The sequence below is a fragment of the Rhinopithecus roxellana genome, chromosome 11, assembly GCF_007565055.1.
Source record: "Rhinopithecus roxellana isolate Shanxi Qingling chromosome 11, ASM756505v1, whole genome shotgun sequence".
In the NCBI taxonomy this organism is placed as follows: Eukaryota; Metazoa; Chordata; class Mammalia; order Primates; family Cercopithecidae; genus Rhinopithecus; species Rhinopithecus roxellana.
This window is the reverse complement of record NC_044559.1, coordinates 22025676-22040735: the sequence shown is the minus strand read 5'-3', so window position 1 is coordinate 22040735 and position 15060 is coordinate 22025676. Positions and strand designations below refer to the sequence as shown.

Below are 15060 nucleotides of genomic sequence, written 5' to 3'. Positions count from 1 at the left end.
TTTTTAATAGAGATGGGGTTTCACCGTGTTAGCCAGGATGGTCTCCATCTCCTGACCTTGTGATCCACCCACCTCTGCCTCCCAAAGTGCTGGGATTACAGAGCATGATTCTTTTTAAAAATGTGGAATATATGGTGTGGTTGTTAAGAACATGGGTTCGGAGTCAAACCTGGGTTTGAATTCTAGATTAACTGTGACCATGTGGCAGTAGCTACTTGACTCCAAATTTTATTTTCTTAATTTTTTTTTTTTTTTTTTGAAACAGAGTCTTGCTGTCGCCCAGGCTGGAGTGCAGTGGCACGATCTTGGCTCACTGCAAACTCCGTCTCCCAGGTTCATGCCATTCTCCTGCCTCAGCCTCCCGAGTAGCTGGGACTACAGGCGCCCATCACCATGCCCAACTAATTTTTTATATTTTTAGTAGAGACAGGGTTTCACTGTGTTAGCCAGGATGGTCTCGATCTCCTGACATGATCCACCCACCTCAGCCGCCCAAAGTGCTGGGATTACAGGCGTGAGCCACTGCGCCCGGCCTATTTTCTTAATATGTAACGTGAGAATTGTGGTAGCGACTACCTTGTAGGGCCATGGTGACAACTGAAAGAGAGAATGTGTAGTCTGTTCTTTGCCTAGTGGATTGCCTGCCTCAGTTGCTGTGCTGTATACATCTGCAGTTGTCATAATCCATTCTCCACATCCCACCTTAATTATCCTCATTTGCTTTAAATCTTGTGCCACATGTTACTGTAGCAGAAATTATTGCTATAACAAGAAGAGCAAAAAAAGAATTCAAAGTCTGGCCAATGATTTGCATATTAATTTCAGTAGCCAACTGTGGGGTCTTCAGTAAGTCATTTATCCTCTAAATAAAGACCTCAGTTTCCTTATTTTTAGAACGAAAGAATTGGAGTGTATAGACTGTAAGGAAAATTGTTTTCAGGATCTAATATGACAGTCCTAAAAGATCAGGCCAGGCACGGTGGCTCATGCCTGTAATTCCAGCACTTTGTGAGGCTGAGGCGGGTGGATCACCTGAGGTGAGGAGTTCGAGACCAGCCTGGCCAATATGGTGAAACCCCTTCTACTGAAAAAACAAAAACTAGCCAGGCACAGTGCCCGTAGTCCCAGCTAGTCGGGAGGCTGAGGCAGGAGAATTGCTTGAACCCGGGAGGCGGAGGTTGTAGTGAGCTGAGATCGTGCCATTGCACTCCAGCCTGGGCAAGAGAGTGAAACTCCTTCTCAAAAAAAAAAAAAAAAAAAAAAAAAATCAGATGAGGCTGGGTGTAGTGGCTGAACCCTGTAATCTCAGCACTTTGGGATGATGAGGGAGGTGGAAAACTTGAGCCCAGGAGTTCAAGACCTGCCTGGGCAACATGGTGAGACCCCATCTCTACAAAAAATAAAAATAAAAATTAGCTGAGCATGGTGGCATACACCTGTAGTCCCAGCTACTTGGGAGGCTGAGCTGGGAGGATTGCTTGAGCCCAGGAGGTTGAGGCTATTCCAGCTTGGGTGACAGAGTGAGACCTTGTCCCAGGAAAAAAAAAAAAAAAAAGATCAGATGAACCTGCTCCTTACTATTAACTGCAAAGGCTGGGGATGGAAACTTTCAGCCTGACACATCTCCCTTCAGTGGTGGTGTGACAGTGGAACAGGTTGCTTTTGTGAGCTTGGTTTGATGGAGAGTAGAGAGAAATCCTGACCTACAGATTACTGTGTTACAGAGATGAAGAGAAATGATTCAGCTTATTTGTTTCTCCAGGTTTCTCCCAATAAGTCACCCCAGATTTGTTCGAACCATCCCGGAGCTGAGTGTTCGGCCAAGGTGAGGGGGACGTTAGCAGCACTGTCTTATGGAAGGAGCACTGGGCTTTGGAATTCGGAATCCTGAGTTAGAATCTTGATTTTACCAGTGTTAGGATTTATTTTTGCCTTTCTCTGTCCAAGTTTTCTTGTTTCTCCAGTGGGGATATTTGGTTCTCTTAGGGCTAGAGGGATCATATGAAAATTAATGCAAAAGCTGTGTATAGGTTTTAATTACCAATTTAAAGCCTGGTTTCAGTTCTGTTTGTCAGCATGTCACAAAAAGAAACATTTTTGCTCTCAACCCAATTTTCTATAACCCAGTAATTCCCTAAATAAGCAAAATGTATCCAAGAATATCTGGTATTTCAACCTGGATGACTGCTTGGTGGGCTGGAAGCTGATCTAGAATTTCAGGTCATGCTGGGGTAGATTCTGTAGAGAAGAGTGTTCCATAAGATACTGTGTGGGGAGGAGAACAAGGAGTTCTCTAAAAGAACCCAGCCGCTCAGATTGATAGACCCTTAGTGAATAAAGCTAGATGCCTATGACCTTAATTAAGAAAGGCTCTGCAGCTCAGTCCTGGGATCCATCCAGGTTGTACATCTTATGCACCTAGAGATTTATAGAACAGCCTCCAGAGTAATTTCCAGGGCCAGACACTGGCTCACCTGTAATCCCAGCACTTTGGGAGGCTGAGGCAGGTGGATTACTTGAGGTCAGGAGTTCCAGACCAGCCTGACCAACATGGTGAAACCCCGTCTCTACTAGACATACAAAATTAGCTGGGTGTGGTGGTGGGCGCCTGTAATCCCAGCTACTTGGGAGGCTGAGGCAGGAGAATCATTTGAATCTGGGAGACCGAGGTTGGATGAGCCGAAATCTTGCCGTTGTGCTTCAGCCTGGCCAACAAAAGCGAAACCCGTCTCAAAAGAAAAAAACAACAACAAAGGAAATATTCCTGGCACATTGAGTTTCAGATGCTAATAACACTTTTGGGACTTCAAAGTAAGCCCTAAACTAACGTTTCAGAATAATAAGATTTGGGGGATGAATTATATTCCTATTTGTTAACTCTGTGGTTTTCTTAGTTTTGTAGATTTTGATTGTGTTTACCCTCCAGTCTTTGTTGGAAAATGAAGAAACCTCTTCATATTAATGGTTTCAGCCTGCAGTATCTTCACCTCTGACATGTGATGTCTTGTTTTAATTAAACCCTTAATTAGGGTTGAGGTTAAGTAGTTTATTCAAACTAAGGATAGATATCTTAAATTAACAAATACACAGGGGATGAGTCAGTGGACTCTGGGAACACTGAGATCCTAAATGTTTTTTGATCCTAAGAGTACTGAGGAACCCCTCATTAACACTGCTAGTGTTGGAAGACTATGGTATGAGCCAGAGTGGGGGTACTTGGCTGTAGCAGAGTGGGCCACTTCAGGAATTCAGTGGATTTGTTAAGGAGGTGGGAGATGTAGAGTTATAATAACAGATAGACAGATGGCCAGACACACTCCCAGACAGATGGCCAGACATCTTCCACTTTCTCCATGGACCTTTGTTGTACTGTGACTTGTTTTAATCTTAAGGCTCTTGAGAAACATAGTGAATTTCTCATGCTTATGTTTTAAAATAAATATTTTGAAGTCAGGATGAAAAACATTTAACTGACAGTTTTGACTTAACGGAGGAATTGTAGCCGTATTTTTATTTCCCATTTTGTATGGGGATCTCGTGCAGAACTCGTGCAGAAGGAGAATGCTGTCTGTTCTAGAGCTGAGTCTCAGAGGTGTTGAGGGGCACTCAAGGTTAAGATTCATCTTACCTGGTTACTCCTCTGGAGGGCTGGGAGGAAAGAGGCAAGGCCATTCAGGAGTGTTAAAAGGTGTCTCTGGCACTCCTGTTAGCCAGTGAGTTTTCTCATAGGTCCCCATTTAGTACTGCCAACCCTGGTTTTTTCAGGGGGGTGCTCTTTTTGGAGAGGAAGTTTCAAATCACTTCAGGAAAAGAACAAAGGATAACGCATATCCGTATATATGGTGGGTTTGGTTTGGTTTGGTTTAAATAACAGAAATTTGTTTTCTCACAATTTTGGAGGCTAGAAGTCTGAGGTCAAGGTGTTGACAGGTTTTGTTTCTTCTAAGGCCTCTCTCCCTGTCTTACAGATGGCTGTCTTCTCCCCATGTCTTCACATGGTCTTCCTTTCATATGTATCTGTGTCCTCATCTGTCATTTTAAAAAATTACAGTAACAACACATACATTTACCCTCTTAACAGTTTTCAGATGTACATTACAATATTGTTAACTAAATGCATGTTGTACAGCAAATCTCTAGAAGCTTTTTGTCTTATGTGACTGAAACTATACCTATTGAACAGCAACTCTGCTTCTCCCTCTCTTCCGCCCTTGGCAACCACCATTTCCCCTTCAATCCTGGTAAATCTGACTATTCTAGGTACCTCATGTAAGTGGAACACATACAGTATGCATCCTTTTGTGACTGGCTTATTTCACTTAGTGTAATGTCTTTAAGGTTTATCCATTTTGCAGCATGTGTCAGAATGTCCTGTCTTGTCTTTTTTCTTTTTTTAGAGACAGGGTCTTGTTCTGTCACCCAGGCTGGAGTGCAGTGGCGTGATCATGACTCACTACAGCCTTGACCTTCTGGGCCCAAGTGATCCCCCTGCCTTAGCCCCCCAAGTAGTTGGGACTACAGGCATGCACCAACATGCCTGGCTAATTTTTTTTTTTTTTTGTAAAGATTGAGTTTTGCCTTGTTGCCCAGGCTGGTCTCAAACTTCTGAGCTCAGGCAATCTGCCTGCCTCGGCCTCCCAAAGTGCTGGGATTACAGGCATGAGCCACTGTGTCCGGCATATCCAGTCTTTTCAAGGCTGAATAATATTCCATTGTACATATATGCCACATTTTGTTTATCCACTCATTGGTCGATGGACATTTAGGTTGCTTGTGCCTCTTGGCTATTGTGAATAGTACTGCATTGAACATGAGTGTGCAAATATCTCTTTGTGATCCTGATTTCAGTTCTTTTGAGTATATTCCACCTATAAGTGGAATCGTTGGATTGTATGGTAATTCTATTTTTCTGAGAAATTTCCATACTGTTCTCCATAATCACTGCACCATTTTACATTCTCATCAACTGTGCACAAGGGTTTCTGTTTCTCTACATCCTTGCAACACTCGTTATTTTCTTTCTTTCTTTCTTTCTTTTTTTAAATAGTGGCCATCCTAATGGGTATAAGGTGATATCCCATTGTGCCTTTAATTTGCTTTTTGTGATAATTGGTGATGTTGAGCATCTTTTCATTTGCTTATTGGCCATTGGTATATCTTCTTTGGAGAAATGTCTATTCGAGTCCTTTCTCTCTGTTTTTAGACGGAGTTTTACTCTTATTGCCCAGGCTAGAGTGCAATGGCACAATCTCAGCTCACTGCAACCTCCACCTCCTAGGTTCAAGTGATTCTCCTGCTTCAGCCTCCTGAGTAGCTGGGATTATAGGCACCCATCACCACACCCAGATAATTTTTTTTTTTAATTTGAGACGGAGCCTCGCTCTGTCACCCAGGCTGGAGTGCAGTGGCGCGATCTTGGCTCACTGCAAGCTCCGCCTCCTGGGTTCACGCCATTCTCCTGCCTCAGCCTACCGAGTAGCTGGGACTACAGGTGCCCGCCACCATGCCTGGCTAATTTTTTGTATTTTTAGTAGAGACGGGGTTTCATTGTGTTAGCCAGGATGGTCTTGATCTCCTGACTTCGTGATCCACCCGCCTCAGCCTCCCAAAGTGTTGGGATTACAGGCGTGAGCCACTGCGCCCGGCCAATTTTTTTTTTCTGAGATGGAGTCTCTTACTGTCGCCCAGGCTAGAGTGCAGTGGTGCAGTCTCGGCTCACTGCAAGCTCTGCCTCCCGGGTTCATGCCGTTCTGCTGCCTCAGCCTCCTGAGTAGCTGGGACTATAGGCGCCTGCCACCATGCCTAACTAATTTTTGTATTTTTTAGTAGAGGCGGGGTTTCATTATGTTGACCAGGCTGGTCTTGAACTCCTGACCTCGTGATTCACCCGCCTCGGCCTCCCAAAGTGCTGGGATTACAGGCGTGAGCCACAGCACCCAGCCTCCAGCTAATTTTTTGTATTTTTAGTAGAGACAGGGTTTCATCATGTTGGCCAGGCTGGTCTCAAACTCCTGACCTTAGGTGATGCACCTGCCGTGGCCTCCCAGAGTGCTGGGTCAATTCTTACTTTACTAGATAGGAAAGTTCCCATTTTCTACATTAGGGAGCACTTGCTATTGTATTTTACAGATTTACTAATATTTTATTGTTGAGTTTGGTTCATTTGGGCTTAGAAATTATTTGAATTGGTAAGTAGGGGTGGCAGTTCTGTGATTCCTTCGAGGTGATTGTGGACCGGTAACTTTCAGGCTACATCCCTTTGTGGCTTTTCTGAGAAGAAAAAAGAAAAAGGCTGAGTGCCGTGGCTGACATCCATAATCCCAGCACTTTGGGAGGCCAAGGCCAGTAGATCACTTGAGGTCAGGAGTTCGAGACCAGCCTGGCCAACATGGTGGCTTTGTCTTTACTAAAAATACAAAGAAATTAGCTGGGTGTGGTGGCGGGTGCCTGTAATCCCAGTTACTTGGGAGGCTGAGACATGAGAATCACTTGAACCTGGGGGGTAGAAGTTGCGGTGACCTGAGATTGTGCCACCGCACTCCATCCTGGGTGACAAAGCAAGACTGTCTCAAAAAAAAAAAAAAAAAAAATTACTTGAATAAATGAATGCTCCTTTTATTAAAAAAAAAAAAAAAAAATCAAGAAAATGCTAATGGAAGGGTAGCATAGGGCAGAGAGCCCTGGATTTTGAGTCAGAAGCCCTGACTTTAACTACTGGTTCAATAGCATAAAATGGGCTTAATATCTACCCTCCTGAACTCACACAGTTGTCAAATTCAGTGAGAGAATTTTTGAATGCAGTTTTGCAAACTAAAGCAACAAAGTATTATGAAAGAAGTAAAACAATTTTGTTTCCTGAGTTTATAAAGGCTATTATGGGCTACCTTCTTTAAAAGCAGCTTGTTCATAAGTAGGTGAATGAAATGGAAAAGATTAGCCTTGGGCCAGTATTGTGGACATTCCCCTTTGAGGAGAGAAACAGGGCCTTGGAGGGTGGGTGTGAGTAGGGGAGTCCTGTATAGTCAATCCATAGCCACTTGGGAGAGATGGTTTCAAACTCGAAGTCTTATCCAGTGGTGGGTTTACTCTTTACATTTCCTTTCTGCAAACAGTGAGCTGGAGGATGGCCACACTGCTCTTAACACTCACTCTGTTAGCCCTGTGGAGAAGATTAAACAGTACCAGGCCGGCCAGACTGTTACTTGCTTCTTAAAGAAGGTAAGAAGTTTTGCCACTCGGCAATGAGATGTCATTCTTCTTTCAGAAGAAATGGTCGTGACATTGGAGAAAAAAGCCATTAGCAGAGAAACGCATTTGAGTCTGTGCTACCATGCTGGGTTTGTGGGAGACAGTACATGGCCTCTGCCACTAAAGAACTTCTGGTCTAATTAGGGAACTAAAATATGGCTTACACACGATTAGTAAGCAGCTCATAATTCAATATGTTGGTAGATTAATTGTAGAAATGGAAAGCAAAATATAGGGCAAGATTTAGGATATAAATGTATGTAATTTGGATTTCAGATTCATGCTTTTCATGAAGTTCAGGCGCACTGTAAAACAACATGAAATTGGGTGCCAGATTATGTGTTCCAACCCCAACTGGAACAGGAGTTCAAAAAGGAAAGAAAGCAACCTGTACTGGTTGAAACATACAGGAGAGGCGGCTGGATTGGGTTTGACCTTGAAGAATAACACCTCTCCATTGTTGCCAGATTCCTCTTTGATGAGCATCTCTGAGCATGATCGTCACTGATGCTTGATCCCTTCAGTTACCTGTTGTCTATAGACATTCATATGCCCCAGATGCCTCAGCGTAGCAGATAAGGCTCTTCATAATCTGACCCTCCGTGCACCTTATGTGGCAGTATTCTGAAAAGCTTCTCTGTCTTTTTCCCTTCCTGTCTTTATTTGTGCTGGTTTCTACATCCTTCTATTCCAGTTGTCTACTGCCCTTCAAGCTTCAGCACAGATAACCTTCCCTCTTTACTAGTTCCTGTAGCATGTTGTACTTTCTACATGTTGCTTGCTGTTGTAGTTATTTGCATACTGATTTGACTTACTGCTTGTAGGCTGTAATCTCCTTGAAGGCAGGTCCTGGCTTTTATTTATCACTATGATGCCATGTAGACAGAAGCTGCTTGATAAATGATTTGTTAAATTGACTTGAAAATTTGAGTACGTATTTATGGCCGGGCGTGGTGGCTCATGCCTGTAATCCCAGCACTTTGGGAGGCCGAGGTGGGCGGATCACTTCACGTCAGGAGTTCGAGACCAGCCTGGCCACCATGGTGAAACCCCATCTCTACTAAAAATGCAAAAAATTAGCTGGGCCTGGGGTGAGCACCTCTAATTCCAGCTACCCTGGAGGCTGAGGCAGAAGAATCACTGAAACCCAGGAGGTGGAGATTGCAGTGAGCCGAGACTGCCACCACTGCACTCCAGCCTAGGAGACAGAGCGAGACTCTGTCTCGAGAAAAAGAGAAAATTGGAGTGCGTATTTAGGGCAAGACACTGCATAAACAGTGAAGGATCCAAATTGGTTTAGAAATAAAAAATTGGCCTCTGGAGATGGTTAACAATCACTGGGCACAGCTGAGCTTGGAGGAGGCTACAGAGGTCTGTGGGATTGGTTCTCCAGCTTGAGGACATCTCTGGAGTCTCTTTTGCTTCGTGGTCAGCTGAGACCCTGGGAGAGATGCACATTCTGCTAGGCTGGCAAAGGCTCTGAGCTGGAGTCTGAGGGAAGCCGGTGAGAAGTGGAGGTTGGGCAAGGGCAGTAGGATGGAAGGGTGGATTCCTGTTCCTTGGAAAAGTATTGTACTGGAGCCCTTTCCACCTTAGAGTTTTAGGAAAGTTTTAATGGCGGGAAACCTTGTATTTGTATTTGCCCTACTCTGGTTCCTTTTTTTTCCCTCAGTACAATGTGGTGAAGAAATGGCTTGAGGTGGAGATTGCCCCAGACATCCGGGGGAGAATTCCCTTATTGCTCACTTCTCTGAGCTTCAAGGTCAGTGTGCTTGAGATCCCTGGAGAGGGGACCCAAGCTCCCTAAGCTTGGCTCAGTGTCTGGTGTGTGGGTTCACAGTGGGTTTAAGGAACCTTGTTCTTATTTAAGGATTGGTTTGGGAGATACTTGCTATGAAGACTTAAATGCTATGGTTTTGGATAAATGACAGCCTTTCTTCAAGCATCACAGGAGTTTTCTTATCCTTCCAGGTTCTGAAGCATCCAGATAAGAAGTTCCGGGTTGGCCAGGCCCTGAGGGCCACCGTTGTTGGCCCAGATTCCTCCAAGGCCTTCTTATGCCTGTCCCTCATAGGTGTGGGAATGAAACAGTGCCTGGTTGGGGAAAGGAAGTGGTGGGAAGGGGTGGGATGGGTTTTCAACTTTTGCTCAAGTTGGAGGACCCCTTCAGTATTGGAATCCTCAGAAAGCCTGGTGTGGGACCTTCTTGGAACAGTTCTTCTCTTGGGCTTTGCTCTGGCCCAGTTATTCTGCTACTCTCTGAGTTACCTTTACCTACACAGGGGTTTTTCTCAAGTCCCTGAGAAAGAGTTGTTCACCACTTGGCCCTGGGGTTCTTGGCTGCATGACAGGGTGATCTCAGTCTAGATGGTTCTGGATCATTCAGCCCGGATACCCCAAGTCTGGGCAGCCTCCACCATCCCCAGCCTGTGCGTGGCCAGCATTCCCGCTCCTCCCTTAGCTCATTTCCTCTTCCCTGAATCAGGTTGGTTCTTCCACCAGGTCCTCACAAGCTTGAGGAAGGGGAAGTGGCCATGGGCCGAGTGGTGAAGGTGACTCCCAATGAGGGACTGACCGTCTCCTTCCCCTTTGGGAAGATAGGAACAGTCAGTATATTTCACGTGAGTGACTCCTACTCCGAGATGCCCCTGGAAGACTTCGTCCCCCAAAAGGTTGTCAGGTAAGCCAGGTGTTCTTTCTCTTTTCACCTCTCTGTGGAATTGGTGTATTTTTTTTAAAATGTCGTTGTAATACATGACTTTTTATCAGAAAAAACAGGTTTATGAAATAGAAAATGAAAATTTCTGTCACCCCTCTGTTTCTCTACCACTTTTTGCCATTATATACTTTGACTTCTATCTTTCTAGACTTTAATGCATATATATAGTTTTTCTTTATATAAATAATGGAATATCATTTTATATATTGTTTTTTTCTCATAGCAGTTTATCATGGATTTTTTTCCTTTTCCATGCTAATATATCAAAATCTGTTTTGTCCTTTTACCTTATTTTAAAACGTTTGTTTAGTATTCTGGGTTTTTTTAATTGAAATTTGTGTGACCAATTCTCTGTTGATAGACAATACTTTTTTTGATAGACAATAATGTTGAAGGATCTTTGTACATATATTTGGGTTTTGTTTTTTTTTTTTAAATTGAGACAGAGTCTGGCTAGAGTGCAGTGGCATAAGATAGAGTCTGGAGTGCAGTGGCATGAGACACAGTCTTTTTTTTTTTAACTGTGACAGATTGCAGTGCATAGGCTAGAGTGCAGTGGCGCGATCTCAGGTCACTGCAGTCTCCTCCTCCCAAGTTCAAGCAATTCTCATGCCTCAGCCTCCCAAGTAGCTGGGATTACAGGCATGCACCACGACGCCTGGCTAATTTTTGTACTTTTAGTAGAGACTAGGTTTTGCCATGTCAGCCAGGTTGGTCTCGAACTCCTAACATCAGGTGATCTGCCCACCCCGGCCTCCCAAAGTGGTGGGATTACAGGCGTGAGCCACGGTGCCTGGCTCTTTCGCATATATTTGGATACTAATACAGGTATGTTTGGTAAATAAATTCCTAGAAGTGAATTGATGGGTTACATGCCGTCCAAAATGACTGTGCTAATTTATGTCCCCACTAACAGTAAATATGACTGTCCATTTCTCATACCACTGTTGGCACTGGATATTTTAAATTTGTATCTTAGCCATTGGTTCAGCAAAAATTGGTCTCTTGTTTTTTTCTTTTTCTTTTTTTTTTTTTTTTTTTTGAGATGGGGTCTCGCTCTGTCCCCCAGGCTCGAGTGCAGTGGCGCGATCTCGGCTTGCTGCAAACTCCACCACCCGGGTTCACGCCATTCTCTTGCCTCAGCCTCCTGTGTAGCCGGGACTATAGGCGCCCCGCCACCAGGCTCGGCTAATTTTTTGTATTTTTAGTAGAGACTGGGTTTCACCGTGTTAGCCAGGATGGTCTCGATCTCCTGATCTTGTGATCTACCTGTCTCGGCCTCCCAAAGTGCTGGGATTACAGGCGTGAGCCACCACGCCCGGCTTTTTTTTTTTTTTTTTGAGACAGAGTCTTGCTGTGTTGCCCAGGCTGGAGTGCAGTGGCACAGTCTGGGCTCTGGGTTTTTTTTTTTTTTTTTTTTTGAGACAGAGTCTTGCTCTGTCACCCAGGCTGGAGTGCAGTGGCACAGTCTGGGCTCACTGCAACCTCCGCCTCTTGAGTTCAAGTGATTCTCAGCCACCCAAGTACCTGGGATTACAGGCGTTGTGCCACCACACCTGGCTAATTTTTCTGTTTTTAGTAGAGACAGGGTTTCACCACATTGGCCAAGCTGGTCTCAAACTCCTGGGCTCAAGTGATCCACCTGCCTTGGTCTCTCAAAGTGCTGGGATTACAGACATGAGCCACTGCACCCAGCCAATTCGAGTTTTAAAGACTGTTTTAATAGCCTGAATAAACTAAACTTGAGGAGACAGATTTCAGCTGGATCCAGTAGTCAACTGACAGTAGAGTAGATGCCCTTGGAGGCAGAGACTGGAAAATAGTAACTGCCCTCTCCTGTCTCAGCTCTCCCAGCCACCAGCACCTACCTGCCTAAATTCTCAACCACTGACAACTACTGCACAGCACAGACATGTCCAGGGCCTGGGAGAAGACAAAGAATGAGTCCTAGAGACAACCAGGATCATCTCTGGTTTCTCTTGAGGCTTAGATAATGAGGTTGTGGTTTTAAATGTGTTTTATTGTGGCCAAGCCTACGATAAATTCCTTGCCTAACAGTAGACTGTCCCTTGAGGCCCTGTCCCGCTCTGATGGCTGTGATGCCAAGTTATCAAAGGCAGACATCTGTCGTGGGATAATTTTGGACTGGGGATTGTTGCTAAGATCCTTTCTACCTCTAAGATTCTGTATATTATGGTTTGGGACTACTAATTGCCATTTTAGATGAAATATTTAGAGATGCAACCCTGCTGTCCCTCCTGGAAGCCTTGCTAACCCACCTCCTCTGAACTGCTCTTGTGTGTCTGCGGTAGTACCTAGCTGATTCCTTGGGCATGATCTCCTGGGGTTAGTGTGTCTCTCTGCTGAGATCAAACGTTCTCAGGATCTAATACAGTGCTGGTTCTTCTTTTAAGGACATACCGTATGCCTCTGTGAAACTTTCTTTTCTTCCCTCCCTCCCACCCTCCTTCCCTTTCTTTCTTTGTCAGGGTCTTACTCAGTTGCCCAGGCTAGAGGGCAGTGATGTGATCGTAGCTCACTGCAACCTCAAATTCTTGGGCTGGAACAATCCTCTGTCCTCAGCCTCCCAAGTAGCTGGGACTACAGGTGTGTGCCACCACACCTGGCTTTTTAAAAAAATTTTTTTATAGAATACTTACAAATGTAAGTATTGTAGCGATTACAAATGTAGCAAAAAATTTTTTTCGCTCTGCTGCCCAGACTGGTCTTGAGCTCCTGGCTTCAAGCAGTCCTTCTGCCTTGGCCTCCCAAAGTGTTGAGATTACAGGTGTGAACCACTACACCTGGCCCCAACTACCTTTGTTAGGTAAGAAGAGTGGGTAGTGTTATTTCTATGTAATAGACTAGTAAACTGAAGCCCACAGAGGTGACGTGACTTGTCCAGAGTCCCTCAGCAGGTTTTCAACAGAATGAAAAAACATGACCAAAGTCTCCTGTCCCCTCACTTGTGCCTGTTGGTCAGCCTGGAGGAAAGGAAGCTGAGGCCCTTTGCTGTTCACAGATACTGAAAATTGAGTGTTTCCTTCTCTTTTGCCTTCATTCAGATGTTACGTCCTGTCCACTACAGACAGCATATTGACTTTGTCACTGCGATCATCCAGGTGGGTTTCTGTGTTGTTGGAACAAGAAGGGAGGAAGACCCACTCAGGATCGAGGGGAGGCTACATGTATCTGACATGGAATTTTGCGCTTCCCACCTTCTCTGTTCATCACTTTTTATCCTGAACCTCTTTTACCCAGAAAAGCTGAGGCTGTTCAGATTGCCGTAAGAATCCTGTCTGCTCAGGCTCTTGTTTCCCAGGGAAAGGGTCAGATACGCAGATGCGGGTGTCCAAGGTTGTAGATGGTTGTCCTGGTGAGGGCGGATGCTTTAGCCTCCAGGGTTCCATTGTAGGGGTGAGTGTGCCATGTATGGAGTTGGCTTGAGGTCAGCTTGCTCTGTGGTTAGACATTGATATTAATGAGGCCAAGGCTTTAGGTTTGACCTGTCTGGCTTGGTCTGCCTCTCCCCAATTTCTACATAGCTGGCTCCCAGGCACCTGCCTCTGGCCTGGCAAGATGTTAGGAGAGAGTAGAGTGGGGCTTTAAAGGTTATATCCTACTGACAGGTCCAGAGTCATATTCTTATTTGCTAAGTATGATGGTTGCAGGTGTATTGGGGGTGGCATGGGACAGTGGGGGTTAAAGATGTGCATGTAAACCTTTTATTCCTTTAGAACAAACCCGGAGACGAAAAGCAAAGTAGAAGATCCAGAGATTAACTCCATCCAGGATATTAAGGAAGGGCAGCTTCTGAGGGGCTACGTGGGGTCCATCCAGCCGCATGGTGTGTTCTTTCGGTGAGTGAGGGGGGGTCTACACCCGGACCCAAGTGCCTTCCCTGAGCCTGTCTTGCTCTGGGGTCCATGTGTTCCTCAGTCAACTTCTTTGATGGGAATATGAAGGGAGGAGAGTTTATGAGTCCCCCCTAGTTTTTAAAATTCCAAGTTTTCTAATACTTTTAAAACAAGCGTTATTAGTTATTTGGTGTTTTGGACAAAGAATATGGCATTTCTAATTTCTGTTCTAAATAAATCTGGGGCCGGGCACGGTGGCTCACGCCTGTAATCCTAGCGCTTTGAGAGGCCGAGATGAGAGAATTGCTTTGAAGGCCAGGAGTTCAAGACCAGCCTGGGCAACAAAGCAAGACCCCCATGTCTCACAAAAAAATTGAAAAATTAACCAGGTGTGGTAGTAGGAGGCTGTAGTCCCAGCTCCTTGGAAGGCTGAGGCAGGAGGATTGCTGGAGCCCAGAAGTTCGAGGTTACAGTAAGCTATGATTGTGCCACTGCACTTCAGCCTGGAGGCAGTGATACCCTGTGTCTAAAAACATTAAATTTAAATTTAAAAATAAATACATAAATGTGGACGTTCTGTTGTACTGTTTGATCATGATTTGTACGTATTCATCCTGTGAAATCACCTCATGTTTACAAGCACCGGATACTGCAGCCTTCCCTGCCATACTGTTTCTGCACTTTCTCCTCCTAGCAGTTTGTGATTTATATATTGTGATGCCATGATGTGGGGTAACAAATGCCCTCAATCATATCTTCATTATGCTTGATGATTTTTTCTAGTTTACAAAGCCCACTTCATCCTGCTGAATGCCAGCAACTTATGTCTGTCACAAATCCTTGTCACAACTTGAGTCCCTGTGAGAGTGAAGTCCCGAGGCCTGGTTGGAATTCCGTTGTTGCATTTATGACCACAGGACTCTTGCCTCTTGCCTTTCAGCCTTGGCCCCTCCGTTGTGGGTTTGGCTCGGTACTCACATGTCTCCCAGCACAGCCCGTCCAAGAAAGCGCTTTATAACAAACACCTCCCCGAAGGGAAGCTGCTCACAGCCAGGGTCTTACGGTAGGTGCCTTCCCGTTCTCTCTGTCTCTGTAATGGGAGTCAAACCCCTTTCTCCAGGAGCCCTGGGAGGAGATTTCAGGGTGAACTGTAAACACAATGGCTTGTGTAGTGGTGTTCAGATGAATAAAAGGCCTTTGTTTGGGGCCTTCTCCTCCAGTGCCTGTGAAAACAGG

At 45.0% G+C, this 15060-nt stretch overlaps 1 protein-coding gene across 3 annotated transcripts in view; it reads left to right on the top strand.

Annotated features, from left to right (window-relative positions):
• PDCD11 (programmed cell death 11) overlaps nt 1–15060 on the top strand; it is a 52460-nt gene that overhangs the window by 31163 nt on the left and 6237 nt on the right. For all 3 annotated transcript variants that reach the window (XM_010356203.2, XM_010356202.2, XM_030940305.1), the window contains exons 21-28: nt 1763–1825; nt 7113–7218; nt 8921–9010; nt 9220–9322; nt 9751–9928; nt 13033–13089; nt 13705–13827; nt 14765–14887. In XM_010356203.2, coding sequence (XP_010354505.1) covers nt 1763–1825; nt 7113–7218; nt 8921–9010; nt 9220–9322; nt 9751–9928; nt 13033–13089; nt 13705–13827; nt 14765–14887 — 843 coding nt within the window. The remainder of the gene's footprint in view (nt 1–1762; nt 1826–7112; nt 7219–8920; nt 9011–9219; nt 9323–9750; nt 9929–13032; nt 13090–13704; nt 13828–14764; nt 14888–15060) is intronic.